The following is a 26189-nucleotide window of genomic DNA, read 5'->3' as shown; positions in this document are numbered from 1 at the left end:
ATCTTGTTCATGAGCATGAGTCAATACCCAAACCATATAGGCTTATATGAAACAAATAACTTAGTGTTGTTAGACCCAACTGAATTTCACTCTAGGCAGTAACTCAGTCAGCGAACTGCTAATTAGCATTGCAAATATACTGAGTCATACAGCACTTTGTCTTAGTTTTATATAATACAAACCTTTGGGAGGTTTCACTGTACGAACTATCTGTATATTGGACTTTAAGGAGATCTGACCAAAAATACCACAAGATATGTTTTAGAATTAGCCATATCGTAACAGGTTTGTAATTAGCCAAATCGGCACCCATCCTTTATTCAATTGGGGCTGAATTCTAACCCCCCTATACAAAGTAAATATTCAGGCTTTGCACAGGGCACCTATGGTAAGTGGAGTTGGGTGGTGGGGGAGAATCCTGATTTCCCAACCCACAGCTGGCATGGAGTCAGTTTTATTTTACAGCTACAACTGCATCATCTGGGCCCTATCAGAGGCTATAACCTGCTATATGCCTTGCACTGTGGGGTTTTGGGCAATGGATAGATGTAGTTGTTGGACCCATGTGAACTCTCTCTCCATGTTGCTGCCATGAAGCACTGCTCTGCTGTATAAGAGGCGCAGAGTACTCCTGCATGGTCTTCCTCTCTCCTGCCCTCCGTGGAGCTGTACATTGTTGCTACTGCTCTTTAGGCCTGTATCCCACACAAGAGGTTGGCACTGAACATAGGGAAAATCCTGGTCTCATAGGTAACTGATCTATTAACACAAATTAGAAGATATCCACTGCTACATAAAGTTACTTCTGCATCATTTTTCTACACTTTTAATGGTCTCACTATAACAGTTCAGGGGGTGGTAATAAAGAATCCTAATGATATTACATAGAAAACAGTGATAAATCTACTATGCATAATTCAGATTCTGGTTTAACATGGGATTTATACGTAGACAACAAAAAAATAGCGCATTTGACTCCCAGAAAATCTAAATTTTCTGGTGAGTATTAACACCATAGTATATGGTACAAGGTGGCCAGAAAGTAGTAAAAATTGCTACAGTACTAGCAACATAAAAGCAAATGTTACAAAATTAAATAGGGTTTTCACTTAGAGAAGAAAGATGACCTAAATATATTAAGCTCAAAAGACTCCACCTTAAATCATGGACTTTTTAAAACAGTTTTTTAAGTTTCTGATTAAATTCTTCAGACATCACAGATTATTAATGGAGTATCCACTTGAAAATTGGATTAAAATCTTTCAAACTTGGTATAGAAAAGCAAGCAAACATTTTTATTTGAACTTTACTGCTGCTCTATCATAGCAATACAGAACACACAGAAACAAAAGAGTTAATAACTAAAAAGGCTTAAATGCATTCTACCTTTTTCCCAGTTTTGAAAAGTAACCTTATACATTTTTCAACATAACACCTGCAATGACAAGACTGGAAAACCAACACAAGATAGTCCCTTGCAAAGAAATTTAGTTCATTTAAAATCAGAGATTGTCTTTATAACACATGATTTGGGATCCCCTTCAACTCTTTCAGTGCCCAATCCTGCAAAACACCGGGCTATCTAAATTCCCATTCATATTATTAGGATTTCCATAATCAGTCAATTCCACGCAGAATCAGCACACTGCCCATTCTCATTCAGTTACATGAGAAACTCAGAGGTTTAACTATCTGAACTAAACTTGACAAAAATCAGTTATGTCCTGCTCAGCTTTTGCTCTGGGCCCAGTAGTACAAGAGAGGGGCAGGATCCAGGCTTCTCTGGTAACTATGATACATATATTGTTTGTGATGAAGACATATTAGCAAATTTTTTTTTTTTTTAAATAAAAAAGAGTTCTTGCAATGCTCAAATTAGGCTACTGCAGTAGTTTAGCACATTGGCTATTTCCTAGATGATATTCCTAATATATTCCGTGAGATATGGCGTCCCGACGTAGAGCACTGTTGAGCATCTGCATTCCCCAAACCCAGAGCCATTCTGGAATGTACTGTACAAGCAGAAACTACAAAAGAGAGGGGGAAAAAATAAATTGATTAGAAATAAAGGATCTGTTCTGTCTAGGTAAACTTGCAGTTTTTCGAACTACCATGAAAGTACAACTCCTTTTCTGAACATCAACACTTGTTATTTTACATTAAATAGAACAAACTACAGTATATGATAATTAAAATTAAAAAACAAATGCTGTAACTAAATATAATGTTATGGACCTTAGAACCACCTTACTCATACAGGTGTAAGATCAGGCTCTGCAAATATCTTAGTAGTTTATTCATAAATTCCATGCTCTCCCCTTCATTTCTTCCTAATCTCCACCCCTTACGTCCCTCCTCCTTTCCCACTTTACAAAATGATCCAAATTAGCCAAGAAGTGTCATTAGTGCTCACACCAGTCCTTTTGCAAAGTGAGGTTATGGTCACATACTGTGCAATAAAGAAAAAAGGAAATCTACTTTAAACGGAGACACATTTTCAGGTAGTTGTGGCTAAAGGTGTGGATTTTGTAACAATTTTTTTAAACACAACAAATATTTTCAGGAAATTTTAAGTGTAATTCAATGAAAACAGTTACTGAACTGTGACATATTCAAGTTAAGAGAGGTGCAAGATGTTATATAAGAACATAAGAAGGGCAATACTAGGTCAGACCAAAGATCCATCTAGCCCAGTATCCTGTCTTCCGACAGCAGCCAATGCCAGTTGCCCCATAGGGAATTAGCAGAACAGGTAATCGTCAAGTGATTCATCCCTGGTCAACCATTCCCAGCTTCTGGAAAACAGAGGCTAGGGACACCATTCCTGCCCATCAAAGCTCATAGCTATTGATGGACCTATCCTCCACGAACTTACCTAGTTCTTTTTTGAACCCTGTTTTAGTCTTCTTGGCTTTCACAATATCCTCTGACAGGAGTTCCACAGACTGACTGTGTGTTGTGTGAAAAAATACTTCCTTTTGTTTTAAACCTGCTGCCTATTAATTTCATTTGGTAAACTCTTATGTGTTTTTGAATGCAATTATTTTCAATTTGACTGCAAATTGAAAGTAGCTATCAGATTCTTCCTCTCCTCCTAAGGCAAAATATGTAATCCAGTCATAATTTGATTAAACGTGGAAGCGGTCAAGAAATATGGAGCAGTGCCTCTGGTTTAGGTTAATTGGTTTGTGCTGCTGATTAGAAATAAATGTCCAAAACTTTGCACTTGTTTTAGCTTCTTGACTCCCATGAAAATCAATGCAAGCCACAAAATTAAATTTCCCCCTTTGAAAAGGTAATGAGATTTACTAATGTAAACTAGTCGGATGAATTACGTTACCTGAATAGAATGGATCCAGTATCCTGTAGTCCTTCTGGATATCCCAAGGGTGGAAACAGCATGATGTACATATACTTTAGCTGAAGGCATTAAAAAAAACTTGTTTGACAGAATGCGATCACCAAATTGTGTCATGTTTGTGGAGATGAAGAAGGGGATTAAACTCTGAATAAAGATTCCTTTTGAAGCATATTCATAATGTAGTGCTCTACTGAAGTGGTCCAAGTAGGCCTGGTAAAATAAAAGCAGAAAATTAGGATTCCTCAATTTTGCATGGGGAGAAGGGGGGTAATAAAGTCTTGGTGTAAAGTATTATTAAAACTAGTATCTTGGACAACTATACTACTATTCTGACAAAAGGGTTATAAAAAAAAGAAAACTTATATTTTGACATAAATACTAGAAAAAGTCCATAATATGTTTTTATAGCATGACCGTGATTTCCAATTTTAAACATCTGTTTGTTTTTTTCCAGCAAATTGTAGGAGACCCAGTTAATTAGTTTAAAGGTATGTCAATTTTAAAGACACTTACGTCTGGCTGAACTTTTTGTTGTACTGAAACCTACTATTGTTGCAAACACTACCTGAAGTTTACTTGGTGCATTAGACAGCAGTGTGTGTAGTCATTTCGGTCCTGCTCCTGCAAACATTATACATGTGCTTAACTTTTCATATCCACATAGTCTCACAGAAGCTAACAGAAGTACTCGTGTGTAAAATTACATACATGCATGTTTACAGAATTAAGGCCTAAATTTGTGGGCATGGCCCAAACATTTTCCTCAGCTCATTTTACCTCCCAATGTAAAAACTAATCTTTGGCATCATAAACCTGATAGCTGGGACTATGGAAATCAAGCACAGCACAATAAATAAGTTTGGTACACTCTTATAGTAGTATCATTGTTGTAATGTTATCTGCTGCACGGCTACCATGGTAAATGGTTAATCAGATGCCTGTGATATCAGTGCAGTGCTGGTAACTAAGTGGGCAGCCAGTAAGATTCTGGATTCTCACATGTGCGCATACTTCTGCATTGCTCCATGACTTATGGATTCTCTCCCACAGTTGCTCACAGGGCATAGTGAGAAGAAGGGAGTCATCTTCCCTTCCCAAACTCACTCTGCTTGTGGAGGGGAAACAAACTAAACACTAAAAACAACACCCCCCCCCCCCAAAACTTTAAAAATAATATGCCTGAAGCAGAAACTGAATCTGCAATGTCAATAGCCCCACTAGTCCTTCTCTAACTCCTGGTAGCCTTGGCTGTGATCCTGCAAACACTTAGCCTGTTAATAGTTCAACTCAAGTCGGTGGGATTACTCACTTGCTTAAAATTAATAAAGTGTTTAAAGGATTGTGGCTTTCGTAATCCTTCCCCTTCATGGGATCTTGTATAGAGGAGGCAGGAAGTCTCTGATATTAGTTCTACTGCTATCACGAGGATTTTGGTCATTTCTAAAACTTCTAGGCAGTACTGTAATGCACCTCAATCTGGGTCTATGCCAATTATGCGATATGTATGTATCTTTTCATTCTTGCAAATGATATCTGTAACCCCCCACAACCCAAGTCTGACCCCAGATGTACAGTACCTTCCCTCTCAACTTGTGTATATTTCATTTCAAACATTCACTTTAATGTATGAAATTCCACATCTAGGTAAGTGAGACATTAGGCACATCCTTTTCTCTAAATTTTGCAAAAAATAGCACTTTACTGTTCTGAAACTGACATTTAATAAAGGATTAAGTTAACAACAAAAAGCATTACCAGCAAGTAGCTACGCTAAACTACTTTTAGAGGTTTACTAGTTTACTGTAATCCACAGCAACTTACTACTTGGAACACTTTGCCACACACTTAAAAAATTAGCATTATATGAGAACCTGAGAATCTCTTATGTTTTAATTAGGTAGAATATACCCTAAAACATCTGAAATGACCTGGGACTTTCCCTGTGGGGGTGGCTAGAGGAGAGAGGCAGAGAATGAAGTCAAGAGCCTTCCCTCTTCCTCCTCTTGTGTAGGGAGAAGGCACAGTCCTTGTGCTTCAGATGGCCCAGGCGAGCATCATTTGTGACACTAGCCACTCTAAATGGACCAACAGGTAAAGCTATTTTTTGTATAGCATTTACCAAATGGTGCCCTGATCCATGACTGGCGCTCTTAAGCTCTACCACAATACAAATAAATAGCCTCACGCCCCTCTGCACAAGCTAGTGAAGCTCAATTGGCATGGTAGGGTTAAGCACATTCTGCACCCTGGCTTACCTTGGAGGCTGAATACACTGCCATTTGTGGCGTGGGTTTGCAGCAGGATCCAGAAGAAACATTCACAATCGCACCTCTTTTCCTCTGTACCATCCCTGGCAGCACTATATGCACCATCATGTTAGCAGCAGCAATATTTACATTGACAATTTCCCATAGTTTGTCCTCAGATAACCTGGTAAAATACTCCGGGTAGGTATAAAACACTCCTACATTATTCACCAAAATCCCAATGTCTTTGTCTCTGAGGGCTTCCTTAACGGAAGAGTAAATCTCACGACCTTTGCTGAAATCTGCTACTATAACAGCAGTTTCAACTTTATAGATTTTGGCTATGTCTTTAGCTACGGCCTCCAGCTTCTCTTTGCTCCGGCTAATTAAGATAATGTTGATGCCACGGCTTGCCAGTTCTTCTGCATAGGCTTTTCCAATGCCAGCTGTGCTACCTACAGTAGAAAGTAAGATAGTAATGTGTAGATACAGCAGCTAGTATGGTGACCCCAGTTTTCTGTTTCCGCTTTTATTTCATTATGATATTGTTCCCCTTTAAGGTGATAAGAAATAAGTGATCAGCCCTGATCTCAGTAAAACCATGCCAGAGAAAGACTTGTCTGTTACAATCAGTTAAAACCTCAAATCAAGTAGTAAATGTACCCCAAAGTAGTAAAAGTAACTATGAGAGTGGTGCAGGTTTTAGAGCCCAGGATTAGAAGACTGAGGCAAGTCTGGCGAAGAGAGTATGTCAGAGGTACAAATTTTACCCTGATCCAAATCTGAGTGCTTTGTGTAAGTCTTTATACAAAGAATGTGAACAAGATAGTGGGTATATATCTGCTTGCCATTCTGCTCCTCCAATAGTCACTTTTCAACTAGAGGTCTTCTTAGATGTCAACAACTTCTGAGTCTGATCAGACACGCAGAAGCAGCAGAGTGGCTAACTAAAGGAAAAAGAATGGCAAAATCCAGTAATATTTGCACGGAAAGAGGTTGTATCAGATTGTAAGAGCACAACTGAAGTCAGTAGGACTCCCTAAGCACCGAGAGACTGGATCCTCTGTTTAAAAGGGATGAAAAGTATGGTGGAGAGTTTATCAATGCTGTTATTTCAGGGCCAGTATCTACTATGAAAGGTCCAGATTCATCTGAAAAAATAGCTTCACAAAATATAGTACATATCACTAAAGGGTAGATAATTACTAAGGGCAAGGAGGGGAAAAGCATCTTTCAAATCAAACGCAATTACGACTGGCTTTCAGATAAAAACAACAGACACACTGTTGCATTCTCTTACCAGTGACTACAGCCCATCTTCCATACTGCTTGACGAAATCAGCCCTGCTCACCAGCTTGGGGATGAAATGCAACCTGATCAAGCTGTAAGAATCACACACAAGAGTGAGGCATTTTCTGGCCATATACCAGGCTCCAACTAAAGCCAGTGCCTCCATATAACAACTGCAGGAACGACCAATCTCCCTGTACAAGAGGTAGAAACTGTCAACTGCAGCCATGGCAATCAGAAATCTAAAAAATAAAACACAGGTGATATATAAGCAATTATCAAACCCCACCTGTTTAGCAGAACATCAATATTACACTGACTATAGCTATAGAACAGAATAATCTGATTGAAATGAGGTGGAATTTTACTCTTTTTGTACGGATATTTAGTAAAATTTCAAGATGGAAGGAAGCCAGGGCACCAACACAGAACCATGCAACTGTTGAACATCTGGAAAGTCCACTGTTAACAGCAGTCTGACTTTCTTTTTCCCATAATGTAAGCCAGTTTATCAACACCTCCCCCCAAAATAAAATTGTTTCAAATCCACCCTATTTAAAATCCTGATCTATAGTTCATCTTTTCTTGGCTTCTTTATTGCAACGCTTCTCCAGATAGCAACATAAATGAAAAAGGTTTAGAAAACCTGATCTTTTAGGAAAGGTAAAAAATATGTGCATATTTAGTCTTGAGAGAAGATGACTAATGGGGGACCTGATAACCTTCAAATATGTTACAAAGAGGATGTTGATCAATTGTTTTTCATGTCTAGTGAAGATAAGGGAAGAACTAAGGGGCTTAATCTGAAGCAAGGAAAATCTGTCTAATGATAAGAGTAGTTAAGCACTAGAATAGCCTTCCAGGGGAGGTTGTGGAATCCCCATCATTGGAAGTTTTTAGGTATTTGTCCAACCTGTTCTTGTCAGGGATGGTCTATGTTTACTTGGTCCTGCCTCAGGACAGAGGACTGGACTTCATTCCTTCAAGCCCTATATTTCTATGATTCTTGGTGCCCCAAGTCCTGTCTCCAGACTGTCACATGAATGATGATTTCACTCATCCTACTGCATGTTCCCACACATGGGCAATACCCTACAACACCGCTAATTCCCTATTACCTCCAAGATCAAAACTCTAGTCCTTGTTCTGAAGACACTACATGGCCTTGCACTGGCTTCCCACTCATTTCTTCATGCCTACTTCTGCTCATTCTGCACCTACCTCTTCTTTCTGTCCCAGCCCCCCACCAATTTCACCACGATTGGTGCAAAACCCTTCTACTTTGCTACTCCCAACTACCTACAATTGTTTCCCTTCAGCTATCACCTCCCCTTCCTACCCCACCTCCCATTTGGCTTTCCATTTGTTTTCAAATCTCAGGTGAAAAAAATCACTTTCATCTCTCCTATGTATTATTTAATTTCCTCTCTGCTATTGTTTTGGATTTATCTCTGTAATTGTATTATTTACTCCTGTGAAGCATTTGGGCATGCAAGACATTCAGGCTTGGCAGAATTCAATTTTTATTTTTTTCTAATTTTGACAGCTAATATTAATGCTCATTTTTAAGCTTTTTTCTATTTTTATCAACTTACATTTTCATAGTTTCACAAAATTTGGGGTTTAAAGCTTCTTTTTATTACCTATTTATATTTGCACTGTTGCAGGAAAGCGTTGGGGTGTCAGACAATTATTTAATAAGAGCCTCTAACAAGTTCTCAAGAATTTCTCTTAGTTTGCTGATCTTTAAATTTCAACTATCTATGGAAATACTGTTTAGTCAGTTTGTGTGTGGTGAAATAGATACCCACATTTATGATAAAAATCTAATCTTTCCCAGCCTAAAGATGTTACATACAGCATATAGTTGCAACATATTGTACATATTCTACTCCTACAAGTGCCTGCAAAATGTTTTGCCTATGAACATTATTGTTTTCTGCTACTGTGATTGCAACACATAGGATCTGGCAAGAGATTAGGATTAGAAACAGGGAGTTAGAATTCCACAAGAGGATAAAGAAGTTTATGTGAACCACTCCTCTGCATTAATTAAAGACATGCACAGCTCAGTATTTTTATAGTTACTTGCTAATTATGGGATGCATATACTGTAGCCTGGATTCAGAAAATACTGTGGAAAGTGCAGCCCATAGGCAATCTAACAAAATTTAATGCTAGTTTTGTCAATGACTTCAACATGATCATGTAGAGAAGCTACGAGATTAATATAGTTCTACTAGTCAGATACACAGGGTGAAACAAAAAAGCAAACTCCTGAAAACCTGTAGTTACAGTCATAAAATACAGTATTGGGGAGACAGGGGCGATTAATAAAAAGGACTCTCTGTCTCAACTAAACTTCAACTCTGGCTATTCTGTTCTGAGCTATCTATGTTCCTCCTATTGTTTCAGTTGAAGATATTCTTCCCTTTCTGTCCTAAATTAATATGCAGTATTCCTAACTTTGGAATATTAAGTTAGATGCAACATCCTACTTGCGAAATGACTACATTTTAGTGAAGGGTCTAGTGACCCATATATTGTCTGTAAAGCCCACTGCAATCTGCTTCTTTTGGATAAAACATACTAATTGTGAAGCTTAATAGGCATGTGAAAAATGATCATCACTTTGAGCTTAATTGAACAGCATATTTCTTATTTTACTAGACTGAATTATAGGCCATCTTCTTAGTATGCAGAAACTAGCAAAAACTAACATATCACAACATAAAGGTTCACACGTCAAAAGTGCATGCCCAACGCACACACATCTAAACTGGGGATTTATAAACTCTCCAATGGCTCCAACCTGTGCATGGACCCTGGATTGTCTACAAAACTCTGGGAAATGTGGGTCGAAATGTGGGTCAAAATGTTTACCTCAAATTCTAGTTTGTTGCCCAAAAGAGCATAAAGTTAATGCAGTCCTAATGTAAAATGTAGTTTTGTGCATGTGATTTGTCACCATATAAAAAGCTGAATTCAGCTACATGAGTCTTTTCAACAGCTATTGTTATTTATTCTGCAGTCATTAATTACTCTTTCACTAATTAGGGGTGACCATGAGTTTACAATCTAGTCATTTCAAAAACTGATTTTGAAATCATGTCAGATACTACACATACTGCTGATTCATCATGCCAATATTTGTGGTTTTACAAATATATTTTCTGAAGTTTTATGCTACCCTAATATTTTAACATTCCATGTCGCTGTATGAGCGAGACTCACCCACACCAAAGGGCAAACAATCTATGCAGGAGATACTGTTGAAACTGATGATATACGAAGTGCTGTAAAACACAAACTTGAGAAGGGAAAAAAAACAAAACTTTTTCTGCTAACATCTTTCAGCTAGTCATTACTTGTAACAGAAGCAGGTAATACAGACAGAAAGGCAGTTTTTAACTTGATGTTATCCCTTTAACTGCCCTCACAGATTTCATGATCTTATCAGATAATTTCTGCAGGTGATTTGCTTCTAGAATGCTTCTAGTGTGGTCCACTAAACCACCACCCTCTCTGCATTCAAATACTGCCTTAAAACTGCAACAGCCACAAGTGATTCCATTATAATATTCTAAACAACTTTGTTTTCCCACCCATTTGTACACATACCTAAACTGAGTTATTATATGATCTATTTACTTGTATCACCCCACTGCCATAATATCCAAGTTCCTTCTATTTCAAAACAGAAATAGTCTCTCTCTTCTCTCACCCTGATAGAGAAATAATGTGGCTAGTTTGCCTGTTAACCCCTGTTCTTCCCCTCCCTATTATTTGTACCTTCACTCACCGTATCATATCTATTATAAATTTGTAAGTTCTTCAAATGGAAAGATAAGGTCTCTGCCCTGTTCTCCAAATCATCCACTGCACTTCTAGCCATTTTGAAATAAATGATCATTCTTTGAAGTCACAAAAATCTCAAATGCCTGTGAGAGTCTGAATTTATTTTTTCAAACTAAGTAAAGTAAAACGCATTTTGTATTCATTTAAATCTGGAAACTGAAATTAACTTCACATTTTTAAGGAGGAGGAATATCTTCTATCAGATGCTACTGTGAGGGGCTATAATTGAAAAGTAAAATCATTTTAATTTTAAATTTATTTCTATAAAGGCAGTGGCAAAACTAATAAGAAAAACTTCCAGTTTTAGGGACCAATCTGTGGTGGTGCTTTCAACAAAATATGTTAAAACAACTTCAGGAATGATTGAAGGATTAGACCCCTTTGAATAGTATTAAACACGCTGAAGTCTGCATGAGGAAAATTAAATGTTTTACTGGCACTGGACATCAAACACAGAAAAAAAATGGACTCCCAGTTAGGGTTGCCACCTGTCCAGGTTTTCCCAGGATCATCCCTTTTTGAGGTAGTTGTCCCAAGAAACCTGTAAGGGGGCTTAGTACACATTGGCAGCTGTCCAGTTTTATGGGCTCAGGACCATACTGACATGGCTGTCCCTTTTTTTGTGCCTCAGCGGTGGCAACCCTTTTTCACTGCACAGGGGAAGGATTAAGGGATTGGGGAAAACAATACATTGGTTTAAAAAAAATCTGGTCCTTAACTGACCTAAAAGTGCCCCTTTAATCTAATACATGCATGAAGCTCTCAGTACAAGAGTTATCATTTTAAGAGGAAACAAAAATTCAAGATCAATACAGTATAAAAGAACCTCTGCTTGTTAATAAAACTCTCCATAAGACTCTACGAAAGCCTGCCAAAACTAATAGCTCTTACACCAGTGGTTCTCAAACTTTTATACCGGTGACCCCTTTCACATAGCAAGTCTCTGAGTGTGATTCCCCCTTATGAATTAAAAACACTTTTTTACATATTTAACACCATTATAAATGCTGGAGGCAAAGTGGGGTTGGGGTGGAGGTTAACACTTGCAACCCCCATATAATCTCATGACCCCCTGAGAGGTCCCAAACCCCAGTTTGAGAACCTCTGTCTTACACTACGTCCAGAGGGCTGCCAAATGCAGATTCCGGTGAACTGCTCAGGACAGCAGACTATACAAGCATGCTCAACTGTGAAAGTCCTGCCACCAGCACTGGAAAGTAATCCCAGAACTGACCTGAAGATCTCAACTTCCATGGTGGGGCATTTTCATTTCTTATTCATAGAGCACTGTAAGTGTACGTGACACTTTCCAGAACACACAGAAGGCTTAGGTTCCTGTCCTGAAGGGGTTACAATCTAATTTTAACAAATACAATACTGTATATAGCACAAGTGCACACAGAAGAACCATTGTGGAGGAGATTAATAATGGAAGATTACAAAAATAGGTGAGGTTTAAAGCGATGAAGGAAGCTGCTTGGCATGCAGGAAAGGGGGCTGCATGAGAGATGGTGAAAAACCAGGAGTAAGAGGAAACCAAAGAAGTTAGAGAGGATATGGAGGACAAGAAAGGGGAAGATTATGATGAAATGCTATTTGAGATGTATTAAAAATAGTAAATGGTTAAAACTCCTTAACTCCCTTTTTAAAAGTGGATGGTTCTATCTTTATTTCAATCACCAATATTGACATTTTGACCTATTTTAACAATTACCTCCTGAGTAAATATATTCAGGATAAACTGCTTCTATTTTATCATCATCTTTGTAAATTATACAACTAAAACAGCTGTCTTCAGTCCTTATCTTTATACAAGACACTATTGCTTATGTGTTTCATGTTATTACTCTACAGAAAACACAGAACCACTGAGTCACTGGCCCAAGGATCTCCCCAATTTATACAAACACAATATACAAAACAGATAGAAAATACAAGTAATCAGAGGATGGATTCTGCACAGTGCAGGTTTTATATAAATAATATAAAAGTATAACAACAGATTTTACATCTAGAAATGTGACAGCTAGATACTCACACATCCATGGCTTAAAGGAGTAGCACAGAAATGCTAGGTCTCTCATCACTTCCTGGAATTTTACTCATTCTTTAATAATGTTATGATTGGCTCAACTGAACTTGCCTAACTGCAACTATAACACTACGGCACCTTTAAGAGGGCATATGGATGTATTTTTAATCTTTGAGATCACGAGCATCATATCTTGGCATTACAGTCTGTATTTATTACTTGGGATGCCCGATAGCTAGATTAGCTATTAAATGGAGATGAAAGTAATGCAGAAAAGTAATGCAGCAGAGTCTGGTGTAATGCTCCTCAGTTGGCAAGTAGCAGGATTGATGACCAATGTAAATAAAAAGATTTACTTCCAGCCTGATGCACACAAGCACACATTTCTGTGCTTAAAGGAGTAGCACAGAAATGCTAGGTCTCTCATCACTTCCTGGAATTTTACTCATTCTTTAATTCACACAAGATCTATTCCCTGCATACACACACTCTTGTGCCCTATGAGTTCAGTAAAGCACCGTCTTGTTTTGAAAATATCCTGGGACAGTCAATGCTACATTCTTTGCAAATCAGATAATCTTGCTTCAAAATTGGCCATGTTTCTCCTCCCCCACCATTCCAGTCACCATCTGTACCCCCATGTCTTTTGCTCACAAACTCTTCAGTCCTCACAATTCTCTATTTTATCTTCCAGCGCATTTGAAGCCTGCATGCATATATTATATCCCAAAATTACGCTTTCTTGCTTTGCTGCTTTAAGACGTTGTACAGACACATTTAATGCACTATTGACAAACACCTCCCGATATTTCTCTTGGCTTCTTTGTATTATTCTTCCTTGTATGCTATCGGCTAAGTCGACTCAAGGTCTTTGCTGACGGCAGCAGATGGAGATCTCTGGCAGCATACAGAATGGTAGGGGACTGCAGGTGGGTAGCATTGGTTGAAGAGGATGCAGGGTCAGAGCAGCTAGGAGATGTGTTGATCCAGCGCATCCTACACCAGCAGGCTTCCTGACATAATTCAGAGCTGCCTTTTCCCAGTGGCAACTGTGATGGAGCAGTACTACCACCTGTTCTCTCTGGTTGAATCACCCCCCTGTTGATCCCAGCAGGAATGAATCTGACCATATGCCTACTTTTGGTTCTCTCATCAATCACTCAATTTACACTGAAAGTCACACAGCACTCTCTTCGTGAATATTCCTCTCTCTACTTCTATTTATTCACTTGTGTAAGTCAAAGCCATTTGCGTAAAAAAGACAGAAGTGGGACTGACATTTACCTAGGAACTATCCCCCTTTTCATCCTGATTGAATTCCCTTTGCTAACCCTGCCCTCTCTCTAGGCCAGTGGTTCTCAAATTTTTATAGTGGTGACTCCTTTCACATAGCAAGACTCTGAGTGTGACACCCCCCTTACAAATTAAAAAAATAATTATATATTTAACACCATTATAAATGCTGGAGGCAAAGCGTGGTTGGAGTGGAGGTTAACAGCTTGCAACCCCTCATGTAATAACCTCGTGACCCTCTGAGGGGTCCCAAACCCGTTTGAGAACCCCTGCTCCTAGGCCATTTTCTCATATCAATACTTTTCTATTCTAAGCTTTTTGACCCTGTCAGTTTCCTACCTTGCAGAATTTTTACCTGTAAATTATTTAAAAAACAAATGCCTCCCCTCCAGCTTTCCATTAATAATTCACTCCAAAAAGAGGATGATTGTAGGTGGCATAAGCATGTTCGCTTAATTTTTAATAGGTTTTTTCTTACCAGATAAGTCCAGACATTACATCAGAACACAAGTCAAGAAACCCATGAATTTTACATACCCTGTGAAAAATTGGTCCAAGGTTTCTAGTTATATTTTTGAAGGCATTTTCTATTAAATAATAAACCAAGCAGCAAATCCTCTCTTAAGTTCTGCTCATTGCTTTAATAGTTTCAGTGTAAGAAGCTTCAAGATCAGAGTAAAACCTGGATAGCGGATTCTCACATTGCCTGACAGTGTATCAATAGCGTCACTGGCAAACTACAGGTCACAAAGATCCAAAATCCAGGTTTTCTGATGTTCAAATTTTAAAGAGGAGCAGCAGGTCTGACATTTCTAAGTCCTGCATATGCTATAAAAAAGGTAAGCTGCAAAATTATGTTTGCAGTGTAACCATTATACAATACACTGATATTACTTGATGATTTGAAGGCTAGTTCACCATGATTTCTTTTGGGGAAAAACAGTATTTATAATATCATTGACGTATCATTGAGATACCATAAAAGAACCTGGATATAAAAGTGATAAACCCACAACAGAATGAGTCAGTCACATGGTAATCCTGGGGCATATTTATTCCTACTGAAAGACAGAGTAATTTCAGAGACTTCAACTCAATTATACCTTTTTCAGTCACTCTAAATTTGGCCCATTACATTTTTTTGCTAAGGAAAACAAAATGCTTGCTTTTGTTTTGTTTTTCCGATGATGGAAATGAAATTTGTGAGCGTCACGACACTAGGGACAAACTGGGAGAAGGATGTTAACTTTTTTGTATAAAGAAAAATGGAAATTCAAGAGACTAAAATCCTACTTAAGTCAACTATATATTACAAATATCAAGAGCATGGGTATAACTGACAATTTTGTTACGGTTCCTAAATATTTTGAGCAGTCAATACACAACAATTATGAACATTAAAGAAATTACCAACAAACCGATCATTATTCATGTAATACTAACAATAAGACGTAGTGCTATATGGAAAGAGCAAAGTATTGTTATATATCATTTTCATCCATGGGTGTGGAAGTAATTTATAAAGTGGGGAGAGCATCTCAATCCCTATTTGGCAGATGGGAAAAATGAAGCAGAAAATCATCTCCTGGGCTTCCAGTGCAATGCCCTACCACTGGACACTTAGGCGCCAATTCAGTAAAGCACTTATGGATGTGCTTAACTGTATACAAAAAAAGGTGTACAAGTCCATCTTTGTCAAGCAAAACACTAACTCATGCTTAGTGCAGCACACAATATCTGAATTATATAAATACTTCATGCAAAGCACAGTCAAGCACTCAAAAGCCAAGAAAAGCCTAATTATTGTCACACGCAAAGGCCTAACTCTGTGAGGCTGAAATTGGTTCCTTGTCTGTGCTTCTCAGTTTCCCCATACGCTACATGTGGATTAGGAGGCAGTTGTTAATTGCATACTATTAATTCAGAATGACCATTTCCTTATTCAGCACTCACTGTGCATCATGCATCTTGTATGAGAAAGAGGTACAGCCCTTATTTTAAACAGCTTATTAAAAATAGAAGCAAAGATGAAAACAATTGCTTTCAAAGAATTTTAAAAATATTAATTCCCACTGGGAAAATTATCTACTTATTTTTAAATATTTTAATAAATGAAACATACTGATAAATTATTTCAGTACATTAATGTATCTTCCCTGTTCAATGACTGCATCCCTGCTTCATTCACTGAGCACCATCCAAACTGAATGAGGCAAAGCAGTTACCAAGAAATAGTGACTGTAGAATACTGTAATATATGTTCTCCTCTCACCTAGACCTCCTCTCCCCACCCACATCCAGAACCGGAATCACCAAGGTTACAACCTAATCATTCAGGATTCAGTGGGCAAAAGGGGAAGGGAAGTGACACTCCATGTCAAAAATGACATTACCTGCTTCTAAATCACTGACAATTTGGAAGAAAATGATCTTGAATGCTTATGGATCAGTGTCCTAACAGATAAAGCACAAGATAGGGTACCAGTTGGTATCTGCCACAAGCCACCCTTAGCGTGATTTGAAAAGGATGACCAGCTCCTTAGGAACATATAGAAAAAAGGCTGCATGATGATGGGGAACAGACACTGGAGGTTTCATATGCTGCCAGAACTAAAACATCCTCAGAATTTCAAAACATAAGACAACAATTTCTTATCTCAAAAGCATTGCAACCAACACAGGGGAATTCTATATTAGATCTTCTCCTGACAGAAAAAGGAAATGATCAGAGAACTAAAATTTTGGGTTAGCGTAGATACACGTGATCACATTTGTTATGGGCAAACCAAATAAAGTCCAAACCAGTAATACACATACTTGGTGCTTTATACGGGCTAATTTCATAAAAACTAAAAACTATTATATGCCAAATCACATTTAAACAGAAAAACGTGAATAATTGGAAATTGTTCAAGAACATTTTACTAGAGGCCCAAAAAGCCACAGTCTCACAACTGAGAAAAAAAGACTGTACTGGCTAAAAAACAATTTGGCTTAGAGGGGAAGAAAAAGCAGCTGTAACAAACAAAACAATATAACAAATTAAGGGGAGGTTGATTAAATCAGAAACTAGGAATTGTAGAACATTGATAAGGGAAGCTGAAAGAAACAAGGAACAATCTACAGACAGTAGAGTTAAGGAAAATAAGGAGAGGGTTTTTTGTTTTTTCTTTTAAGAATATTAGGAACAAAAAGAATCCTAACAATGGTGTCAGTCCATTACTAGATAGAAATGGTAGAGCCTTCAACAATAATGCAGAAAGTTCAATAAATATTTCTGTTCTATATTTGGGGAAAAAAACAAAGAATGTAGTTATCTCATATGATAAAGAAACACTTTCCATTCTAATAGTAACACAGAAGGATGTTAAACAGCAGGTACCAAAGTTAAACATTTTAAAATCAGCAGGTCTGGATAACTTGAATCAAAGAGATTTAAAAGAGCCAGCCAAGGAGTTTGCTGGACCATTTGTGTTGATTTTCAACAACTCTTGGAACACTGGGGAAATGCCAGAAAACTGGAAGAAAGCTAATGCACCAACATTTTAAAAGGGTAAACAAGATGATTCAGGTAACCATAGACCTGTCAGCCTGATATCAATCTTGAGCAAAATAATTGAGTGGCTGATAAAGGATTCAAATAATAAAGAATTAAAGGAAAGTAATATAATTAATACCATTCATCATGTGTTCATGGAAAATAGATCCTGTCAAACTAACTTGATATAATCTGTTTGGTTTTTTAAATGAAATTAGAAGTTTGTTTGATAAAGGTAATAGCGTTGCTGCAACATACATGGACTTCTGTAAGGCAGTTGATTTGGTACCACATAACATTTTCATTAAAAGATTAAAATGTTACAAAACTAACCTGGCACACATTAAATGGATTAAAAACTGGCTAATTTACAGATTTCATAATTTAGTCATAAAAGGGGAATATTGTGTGGGTGTGTACAGGGATTGGTTTTGGGCCTATGCTATTTAACATTTTTATCAATGAGCTGGAAGAAAACATAAATCACTGAAAAAATTTAAAGATGATACAAAAATTGGGTGCATGGTAAATAATGAAGAGAACAGGTCACTGGTACAGAGCGATCTGGATTGCTGGGAAGCTGGGCAAAAATAAACAGTATGCATTTTAATATGACCAAATGTAAAGTCATGAATCTAGGAAAAAAGAATGTAGCTCATACTTACAAGATCAACTGAACACGAGCTTAGAGTGATATACTATGGCTAAAAGGGCTGATACAATTCTTGGATGTATGAACAGGGAAATCTCAAATAAGAGTATTTAGGTTATGCTACCTCTGTATTTGGCACTGGTGTGACAAATTGGAGAGAGTTCAAAGGAAGACACACAAAAGCAATTAAAGGATTGGAAAACATGCTTTATAGCGAGAGAATCAAGGCACTAAATTCATTTTCCTTAATGAAGAGAAGATTATGGGCTGACTTGATCACAGTTTATAATACTTACATGAGGAACAATTATTTGAGAACAGGCTTATTAGTAATGATAATATAGTATTTAGGCCTGTTTATTTGCCTGAGACAGAATTTTAGGTTTTGTATGCCCATTTGTATTTTGAAGTTTTTAAAATACAACTGTTTGTGTCTTATATTCTTACTGACATAAGTGAACAAAGGCAGTGTGTGTTGCTTCTGCCTACAGCCAGATGGGTTTTTAATAAAATGAGAAAAGATAAGAAACAGAGTTAAAGTATTGCTGGGTAGGGTGGGAGTTTAATATAAAAATGTACAACTGAAGGAAAGTTCTGCTTCAACTACTCTCCCAAGACAAGGTTAAGCAACCCAGCTGGGAGAGACAAGAAGGATGAGGGGAGAGGTATAAGAAACACAAAAAGTAAAAGAAAAGGTGCCCCTGGCTGGTACATAATCTCACTCCCTACCCCTCCCCATGGGGTACAAAAGAGATGATACCAAAGCCCCCATACTGAAGACCCTCCAAAACAGAACATGACCATAAATTGTAAGGGGTGGTACCAGGGATGAGCACTACAGGTAGAGTTAAACCTGTTAAGGGGGGGAAGAGCTCTAAGGATGTACAGAGATGTGCATATGCTTGCTTGTTAACCCCAGTAAACATCACATTGCCTGCACTTTGGACTATGACCTTCTGCTTTCTTTCTGTGAGACAAGAACCAAGAGAGGGTGGGGGACCCCTAATGGGCTCTTCAAGCTAGCAGAAAATAGGGTAGCCAACTGTCTAATCACACAAACCCAAACACCCTTGCCCCACCCCTACACTGAGGCCCCTCCCCCTGCCACACACCTTCCCCAAAGCTCTGCCATGCTCACTCCACCCCACCCTCACTCACTTTCACCAGGCTGGGGGTTGGGCTACAGAGGGGGTGCAGGGTGCAAGCTCTGGGAGGGAGTTTGGATGCTGGACGGGGCTCAAGGCTTGGTCAGGAGATTGGGGTGCAGGCTCCAGGAGGGAGTTTTGGTGCAGGAGAGGGTGGGGTACAGGAGGGGTGTAGGCTCTTGAAGGAGGTTTGGGGCTCAGGGCTGGGGTGTAGGCTCTGGAATGGAGTTTGGGTACAGGAGAGGACTCAGGACTGGGGCAGGGGTGCAGGAGGGAGTGGGCTCCAGCAAGGAGGTGCTTACCTTAGGCGGCTCCCTGCCTACTTTGGCCCTGCGCCGCTCCTGGAAGAGGCTGACATGTCCCTCTGGCAACAGCTCCTAGGATGGGGGGAGCAGGGGGCCTTCACACACTGCCCATGCTCACAGGCACCACCCCCACAGCTCAAATTGGTTGCAGTTACCAGCTAAAGGGACGCTGTGGAGTCAGCACACAGGCGGGGGACAGCACATGGAGCCCCTTCCACCCCGTTTCCACCGCACGTACTGGCCGCTTTGGGAGCGGCATGGGGTCAGGGTACGTAGGGAGCCTGCCTTAGCCCTGCGGTGTTTCCAGACTTTTAGAGCCTAAAATCTCCCAGTTTGGCTTCAATAGCCTCCAGGAGATAGGGCCTGATACCGGGAGGGTTGGTCACCCTAACAAAGATAGGTCTAACAAGATCTAACAGCCAGAAGTTGAAGCTAGGCAAGTCTGAAGATAAGGGGTAAATTAACAACAATTTACCAAAGTCATGGTGGATTCTCCAACACTAGCAACTTTTAAGTTGGATGTTTTTCTAAAAGATATACAGTACTCTAAGTCAAACAGGAATTAGTCAGGGAAATCCACGTCCGGTGTTAGAACAGGTCAGACCAGAAGACCACAGTGTGCACTCTTGTGGATTTTCTAGACTATAAAACCAGATCTCCCACCCCGTACTTAGACCCCGCCCTTCCCCAGACCCTCTTCCTCCTCCTCCACATATATCCCCTAAGCCCAAACACCTGGTCTCCTCTTCCCAGCCCCCTCTACTCAATCCCCCATCTTCCTAGACCCTCACTCCCCACATATCTCACACCCTGTCCAGACCTCCCACCCTTCCCCTCACTCAGGGCCTCCTCCTCCACATATACCCCCTAAGCCCAGCCCCCTCTACCCAACCCCCCTACCCAATCCCCTGTCTCCCTAGACCCTCACTCCCCTCGTCCCACACCCTGTCAGACCCCCCCTTCCCCTCACCCAGACCCTCCTCCACATATAACCCCTAAGCCCGGACCCGCTTTCTCCTCTGCCCAGATCCCCCTACCCAATCTCGTCTCCCTAGACCCTCACTCCCCACATATCCCACACCCTGTCCAGACCCCCCCTTCCCCTCACCCAGACCCTCCTCCTCCACATATAACCCCTAAGCCCGGACCCCGCTACCCAATCTCGTCTCCCTAGACCCTCACTCCCCACATATCCCACACCCTGTCCAGACCCCACCCTCCACATATACCCCCTAAGCCCAGCCCCCTTCCCCTGTGCCTCCCTCGCCCAGCCCCTGCTGACTCCCCGCACACACCCCCGTACCTGCGCGCGCGGAGGACTAGGACTGGCCCTGCCGAATTCCACTTCTCCTCCCGCACCGGCCCCGCCCACTCCCAGACACCTGACTCCTTGTTGGTAAGGTCCGGGGGCGGGACGTTCCGGACGCCGTTGCTGGAGGGCGCCGCGCAGGGGCTTCTGGTCCCGCCGTTGAGGTCGCCATGGTTACGGGAGAAGCGGTTGGTAACGGTTGAGGCGGAGGTAAGCGGGTGAGTCTCCGCTTTGAGATGAGGGAGGAAATTTACATGACACCCCTAGGGGAGGGTCTGTACCCTACACACAGGATAGGGAATTTGTGAGACGCCCATAGGCATCGTTTGATTTCTATATTTGAGGGGGGCAGCTCCAGTCAGGCCAATGCGACTGTGCGGGGGGGGGCGGGGAGAGCACTGTATCTAATTCCTATATAAAGAAAATAAAATGTTTAAAAAAAGAATTAGACCCACTCAGCTCTAATACTAACATGTTCTGACATCCCTGGTTAGGTTTAAAATTGTGAGGAATATTCTTACTCAGATAGGCTGACTGAAGTCAGAAGTTTCAGAGTGGCAGCCGTCTTAGTCCCCATCAGCAAAAAGAACCGGAGTACTTGTGGCACCTTAGAGACTAACACATTTATTTAAGCATAAGCTTTCATGGGCTAAAACCCACTTAATCGGCTACAAGTCTGTATCTGTACGAGTTTTTTCATGAAGTTGATGGATTTCCACTTCATACAACTAAATGCAGTGCCTTGCATGGTGATGGGTTTGAGAGTGGTACCCGAGTTAGTCTGTATCAGCAAAAAGAACAAGGAGTACTTGTGGCACCTTAGAGACTAACAAATTTAAATTTATGCTTAAATAAATGTGTTAGTCTCTAAGGTGCCACAAGTACTCCTCGTTCTTTTTGCTGAAGTCAGAAGTGATCATCATGATCATTGAGTCTGACCTTCTGCACCTTGCAGGCCATAGAACCTCACCCACTCAGTCCTGTAATAGACCCCCTAACCTCTGGCTGAGTTACTGAAGTACTCACCTAATGGTTCAAAGACTACAGTTACAGATGATACATCATTTACACTAGTTTAAACCTGCAAGTGACCCATGCTGTAAAGGAAGGGGAAAAAAAACAACCTTAGGGTCTCTACCAATTTGACCTGGGGGAAAATTCCTTCCCGACCCCAAATAAAGTTATCAGTTAGATCCTGAGAAAGTGGGCAAGACCCACCAGGAAGATTCCTGGGAAAGAATTCTCTGTGGTAACTCAGAGCCCTCCCCATCCAGTGTTGCGTCTCTATCTGTTGGGGAGTTCTGCTACAGGCCATCAGTGATGGGCCACATGCCATTGTAGGCAATCCTGTCGTACCATCCCCTTTATAAAGTTATCAAGCTCAGTTTTGAAGTCAGGTTTTTTGCTCCCACTGCTCCCTTTGGGAGGCTGGTCCAGAACTTCACTCCTCTAATGGTTACAAACCTTCGCCTAATTTAAAGCCTAAACTTGTTGATGACCAGTTTATATCCATTTGTTCTGGGGTCCACATTGGTGCTTAACTTAAAGAACTCCTCTTCCTCCCTGGTATTTATCCTTCTGATGTATTTATAGAAAGCAATCATCTCTTCCCTCAGCCTTCTTTTTGTTAGACTAAACAAGCCAAGCTCTCTGAGTTTCCTGTCATAAGGTAGATTTTCCATTCCTCAGATCATCCTAGTAGCCCTTCTCTGCAACCAATTTGAATTCATCTTTCTTAAACATGGGAGACCAGAATTGCACACACTACTTCAGATGAGATATCACCAGTGCCTTGTATAATGGTACTAACACTTCCCTGTCTCTTCTGGAAATACCTCATCTGGTGTACCCCAGGACCGTGTTGGCCTTTTTCACGGCTGCATCACATTGATAGCTCATAGTCATCCTGTGATCAACCAATACACCAAGGTCTTTCTCTTCCTCTGTCACTTCCAACTGATAAATCTCCAGTTTATAGCAAAAATTCTTGTTAGTCCCAAAATGCATGACTTTGCACTATTAAGTTTCATCCCATTTCTATTACTTAAGTTTACAAAGTCATCCAGATCTTCTTGTATGATATTCCAGTCCTCCTCCATATGGGCAATACCTCCCAACTTTGTGTCATTTGCAGACTTTATTAACACATGGCCATTTTATGTGCTAAGATCAGTAATAAAAATGTTAAATGAGGAACTCCATTAGTGACCTCCCTGCATTCTGACAGTTCACCTTTCAGTATGACCTGTTGCAGTTTCCCCTTTAATCAGTTCTTTATCCAGCTTTTGGTTCTCATATTAATCCTGATCTTCTCCAGTTTAATTAATAATTTCCCATGTGGAACTTTATCAGATGCCTTACTGACATCCAGGTAGATTATATCTACACATTTCTTTTGTCTAAAAAATCATCTTCTCAAAGAAAGATATTAGTAATTTTGTTACTATCTCTTGAATACAATTGAAACAATTGTAGAAAAATCTACAATTACTTTCTGTCATTTAGGCTACTTACTTTTAGCAGTTCATCGAGCTTGGAAGAGATCATTTAACTTTAGGAAATATCCTAACAGCTCTTTCTTATCTTATCTTAATGCCCTGTTAATCAATATGTTTGTAAACAAAATTCTGACTCGCTGCTTCAGGGGCATAAGCTGGAAGCAGTCTCCTGTCTCCTCTGCAGAACTCGTTATATTGCACACTCAGGCTGCCTTCCCCCACTCCAAATCTGCCCATGATGACACCCCCCATGTGTGGATGAAAGCTGTTCATGTGATACCCCCATATAGGAAGGAAGGTTTGGTACCTCCACCCACAGGTTAGGGAATTTGTGTGACACCTCATATGGGAAGCAGGAGGTTAGGTGATACACCTCACAAGGGAGGGAGATGGATGGAAGCCCCACAGAGTAGGGGATCTGTGAAGGACACCCTCTTGAAACAGGGGCATGTAGTACGTTAGTGTGGGTGAGATTCATATGACACGCCCAGCCTAGCCCAGCTGCTATTAGAAATAAATAAGAATATTAATTTCAGTTTCAAAATGACCCAACAGCCTCTGCCCAGGACTCGGACCCATAGTAGTTCACGTCTTCTGATATTGGAGAAACATTACAAGCTCACAGCTATGTATGGTTTCCAAGCTTCATATCACCACTGTCTGTTTTATACAGCACTCATCATCATATCTAAGAATTATAATTCAGCCCAGTTTTGATCAAGAAGTCAAAATGAACCTTTGTTATTTAATATTTATAGTGTGGTAATGCCCACTGCCACCATTTTGCTATGCATTCTGCAGCTGTAGAAGAAGATATTGACCTGCACCAAAGAGTTTACAATCTAAAACGATAAAAGATAAAGCAAATGGGGGAAAGGATCCACATACAAGCAATGGGTTAAATTGTCCCTGGTATTTACTCAGATACACAGAGGAGTAAGATTCCACCCTCTTACTTCCCCATCTGACTGCGTTCATAGAATCAATCATAGATTATTAGGGTTTGGAAGGGACCTCAGGAGATCATCTAGTCCAACCCTCTGCTCAAAGCAGGACCAATCCCCAAATGGCCCCCTCAATGGCCCCCTCAACTCATAACCCTGGGTTTTTCCTTGCAACTCACTTTGTTGCTCTGGCCCTAGGAGTGTGGTGAAGGGAGAGTAAAGGCTGTTCATCCAGTAATCTCTCCAGCAAGCAAGTGGTCAGGGGAAAGCTGGAGAGGATAGAGAACTGGGAGGAGACTTTGGTTATTCCCCAGCCAGAGTAGCCACTCAAGTACATAAGGGGCAGTAAATAACACCCTGAAAAGGGATGAAGAAACTTACTTCCTTTTAGGGCAAGAGAGGAATTATGTCTCCTTGAGGCACAATTCTTTCCTGTGCTCCTTTTGATGTGTCACAATTTATGCTCTGACCTTTTCTCTGGGATGAGCCTAAGGGCTCTATCTAGCATGAAGTGACCAGGGTGCTGATAGGCACACAATTTGATAGTTATGTATTGTATTTATGTTTATAGGCATGGGAGTTTTGTTTTTTAAATATAACCTTACCATGATCTTACGTGACTACTGTGTGTGTTTAACTTTTTGTTTGGTTTAATCCTTGCTTATTTACTCTGTTTTAGTGCTTGCTTTTTTTCATCCTTCTCTCAAAAAACATATCAGGATGGTTTTCAGAAAATATTTTGAAAATAATGCATTTTTTTCCACAATATGTTTTTTTCAGTCTTGTGTTAGGTCTTAATTCTGCAATCGGGTCCCTGTGATTGTACCTTCCTGCCCACAAAGTCACAGGTTCAAATGTTTGCCCACACCAATCCAACCACAGGACTGGAGTATTGGTCCTTACTCATGCAATACTCCCATTGAAGCCACTGGAAATTTTGTATGATTAAAAGTAATAGGATTGGCTAATAGATCATACCCTAACTTGTCATCCATCTAAATGGAAAAGCTTAAAATGCGACCACCATATGGAGAGACTGGTCCAGAAAAGGGAATCAAGGAGGAAGTTAATGAGCAAGATATGTCAGAAGAGTCTCCAAGTGATTGCAGAAATGGACATATCCAGATAAACAATGAACATAGTCTTGTAAAAACAGGTAATTGAAAGGAAAATCTACATTAACACTTGACCATAGTGTTTTCTGCTAGTACGAATGTAGTGATCATGTGGCTACTTAATTTTTGTTTTCTTAAGTAGATGATATTTTATTAACTGAACTCTTAATGTCCAGTCCTGCACTTACACACAGGGATACAGCTTGCACTGGGCTATATCCTGCTCTGTTATGCTAGTGTAATTGGGATCAAAATATGATCCAATATGAGCTTGTTCCTGCTCCCACCAAACTCAGTGAGTTTTGCCCTAACTGAGGCCAGAATAAGACCCTTAATGACAGGGTGGATAAAAATCAATGATTTAAAAAAAAATTAAAAAATCTGATTTTTTTTTTATTTCAATCAGATTTTTTTTGAGAAAATGCTTTGAGGGGAAAAAAAAACTAAGGATAGTTTTAATTAAGATACCTTATAGCTCAAAGATCTCTCATCATGGGATAGGGATTATAAATTCTAATTCTATAGTACGAGACAATATATTAATGTAATGTTTAAGAAAAGTTTTGTAAATGAGTTCCAATAGTTCATGGATTAGGGACCCA

At 39.9% G+C, this 26189-nt stretch overlaps 2 protein-coding genes across 5 annotated transcripts in view; one reads left to right on the top strand and one right to left on the bottom strand.

Moving 5' to 3' along the window:
* Positions 1–1851: 1851 nt before the first annotated feature.
* HSDL1 (hydroxysteroid dehydrogenase like 1) lies at positions 1852–21093 on the bottom strand. 2 transcript variants are annotated; one of them, XM_032785749.2, is made up of 5 exons: positions 21025–21093; positions 6908–7140; positions 5617–6062; positions 3341–3571; positions 1852–2027 (listed from the first exon to the last, which is right to left on the bottom strand). In XM_032785749.2, exons 2-5 carry the CDS (start codon positions 7125–7127, stop codon positions 1926–1928), a joined length of 999 nt encoding a protein of 332 aa, XP_032641640.1. In that variant the 5' UTR covers positions 7128–7140; positions 21025–21093; the 3' UTR covers positions 1852–1925. The 2 variants fall into 2 exon arrangements, with proteins under 2 accessions (XP_032641640.1, XP_032641642.1); XM_032785751.2 differs by lacking the exon at positions 21025–21093 and having other exon boundaries at positions 3341–3420; positions 6908–12581.
* Positions 21094–21184: 91 nt separating this feature from the next.
* The window catches only part of DNAAF1 (dynein axonemal assembly factor 1), a 33536-nt gene continuing 28531 nt past the window's right edge, over positions 21185–26189 (top strand). The window contains exon 1 of one of the 3 annotated variants that reach the window (XM_075073703.1): positions 21185–21248. Coding sequence is in view for 2 of the 3 variants with exons in the window: in XM_032785745.1 (XP_032641636.1) it covers positions 25472–25628 (157 nt within the window). In the remaining variant the exon portion in view is untranslated. Of the gene's footprint in view, positions 21249–25471; positions 25629–26189 lie in introns of those variants that run through there. The other 2 variants (XM_032785745.1, XM_032785746.2) reach the window with 2 other exon arrangements.

The sequence above is a fragment of the Chelonoidis abingdonii genome, chromosome 19 (assembly GCF_003597395.2).
Source record: "Chelonoidis abingdonii isolate Lonesome George chromosome 19, CheloAbing_2.0, whole genome shotgun sequence".
Lineage (NCBI taxonomy): Eukaryota > Metazoa > Chordata > Testudines > Testudinidae > Chelonoidis > Chelonoidis abingdonii.
The sequence above is the reverse complement of the archived record's forward strand: the minus strand, read 5'-3'. Positions and strand labels throughout refer to the sequence as shown.

Coding starts and splice junctions, on each gene's coding strand:
- HSDL1 (XM_032785749.2), bottom strand. CDS start 7,127: ATGGCTGCAGTTGACAGTTTCTACCTCTTGTACAGGGAGATTGGTCGT. Junction 6,063..6,907: donor AAGATGGGCTGTAGTCACTG/GTAAGAGAATGC, acceptor TTTCTACTGTAG/GTAGCACAGCTGGCATTGGA. Junction 2,028..3,340: donor ACTGGATCCATTCTATTCAG/GTAACGTAATTC, acceptor TCTCTTTTGTAG/TTTCTGCTTGTACAGTACAT.